Here is a 1673-nt window from a genome sequence, read left to right as displayed (position 1 = left end):
GTAGTAGGATCTCCGACTCCCAACTTGGACAATGCTCCTTCGAAAGTTTGAGACGTAACTGCCTTGGTCAAGATGTCTGCTAGTTGATCCTCATATCTCACAAAATGAAGGCTTATCACTCCTGCTTCTAAATGATCTTTGATAAAATGCCTATTAATTTCCACATGCTTTGTACGATCATGTTGAACTAGATTTTCTGATATCTAAATTGCAGCCTTGTTGTCACAATACAATTTGCAACTCTTCTTAGGTTTGTATCCCAGTGCAGATACTAGTTTTCTCAGCCATAGGACTTCAGTGATCCCTTTTCCTATTCCTTTGAATTCTGCTTCAGCACTGGACATTGCAACCACTTTTTGCCTTTTACTTTTCCAAGAGACCAAATTTCCACCAACTAGAGTAAAATACCCAGAAGTGGATTTCCTGCTATCGCGATCTCCTCCCCAGTCAACGTCTGTAAAAGCATGGAGGTCCAAATGACCATGTTTCTCATATAAAACTCCTCTTCCAGGTGCTTTCTTCAAGTATCTCAGGATCCTGTAAACTGCTTCAAGATGTTGCTTTTGTGGTTTATGCATGAATCTGCTGACTACTCCGACTGCATATGCCATATCTGGTCGAGTATGAGACAAGTAGATTAATTTACCAACTAGCCTCTGATATAATTTCCGATCAACTGAATCTCCCCCTTCGATTATCTGAAGCCCATGATTTATCATCAATGGAGTGTCTATAGGCTTACAATCTATCATTCCAGTTTCTGTCAAAAGATCAAGGACATACTTCCTTTGAAAAATGAAGGTACCTTTCTTTGATCTGAGTACCTCAATTCCTAGGAAGTATTTAAGACTTCCAAGGTCCTTCATTTCAAATTCTAGGAATAACTTTCCCTTCAACTTGGCTATTTCTTCCTTGTCATCTCCAGTTATGATCATATCATCAACATAAATGATCAGACACGTGATTAATCCTTTTCTCCTTTTGAAGAACAGGGTATGATCTGAGTTGCTTTGCTTATACACAAATCTGCTCATTGCAGCAGTGAATCGCCCAAACCATGTCTAGGGGATTGTTTTAGGCCATATAAAGTCTTCCGTAACCTGCATCCTTCTCTTGTTGAAAAATCCTGAGAGAATCCTGGTGGAGCTTTCATATAAACCTCTTCAGCCAAGTCTCCATGTAAAAAAGCATTTTTTACATCAAATTGATGTAGAGGCCAGTCTTTATTTGCAGCAATTGAAAATAACACTCTGATGGTGTTGAAGTTTGCAACTGGTGAAAAAGTTTCTCCATAGTCGATTTCATAAGTTTGAGTGTACCCTTTTGCCACCAACCTTGCCCTGTATCTTTCGATGCTACCGTCTACTTTGTATTTTATAGTAAATACCCATCTGCATCCTATTAGCATCTTCCCCTTTGGTAATGTACACTTTTCCCAAGTCTAGTTTTGGGTAAGTGCATTGATCTCATCTTCCATTGCCTTCTTCCAACATCTGTTTCGGAGAGCTTCTTCAATAGTATTAGGGATGGTTTCAGAGTAGATGGCTGCATTATAAGCCTTGGCTATCTAAGACAAGTTTCCGCCACTTGTCTTGTCAACTAGGTATTTCGACCGTTGTGCTTCAAAATCTGGGTCGTATTGCCTTGGAGGGATGCCCCTTGTATTTCTGGAA

General features: G+C 39.7%; 1 protein-coding gene across 1 annotated transcript; it reads right to left on the bottom strand.

Annotated features, from left to right (window-relative positions):
* Positions 1 to 203: 203 nt before the first annotated feature.
* Positions 204 to 1034, bottom strand: LOC110735599 (uncharacterized mitochondrial protein AtMg00810-like). Its single transcript, XM_021915789.1, has one exon. It carries the CDS (start codon positions 1032 to 1034, stop codon positions 204 to 206), a length of 831 nt encoding a protein of 276 aa, XP_021771481.1.
* Between the last annotated feature and the right edge of the window lie 639 nt (positions 1035 to 1673).

The sequence above is a fragment of the Chenopodium quinoa genome, unplaced genomic scaffold, assembly GCF_001683475.1.
Source record: "Chenopodium quinoa cultivar QQ74 unplaced genomic scaffold, ASM168347v1, whole genome shotgun sequence".
NCBI lineage: Eukaryota > Viridiplantae > Streptophyta > Magnoliopsida > Caryophyllales > Amaranthaceae > Chenopodium > Chenopodium quinoa.
This window is presented reverse-complemented; position numbering and strand designations above follow the sequence as displayed.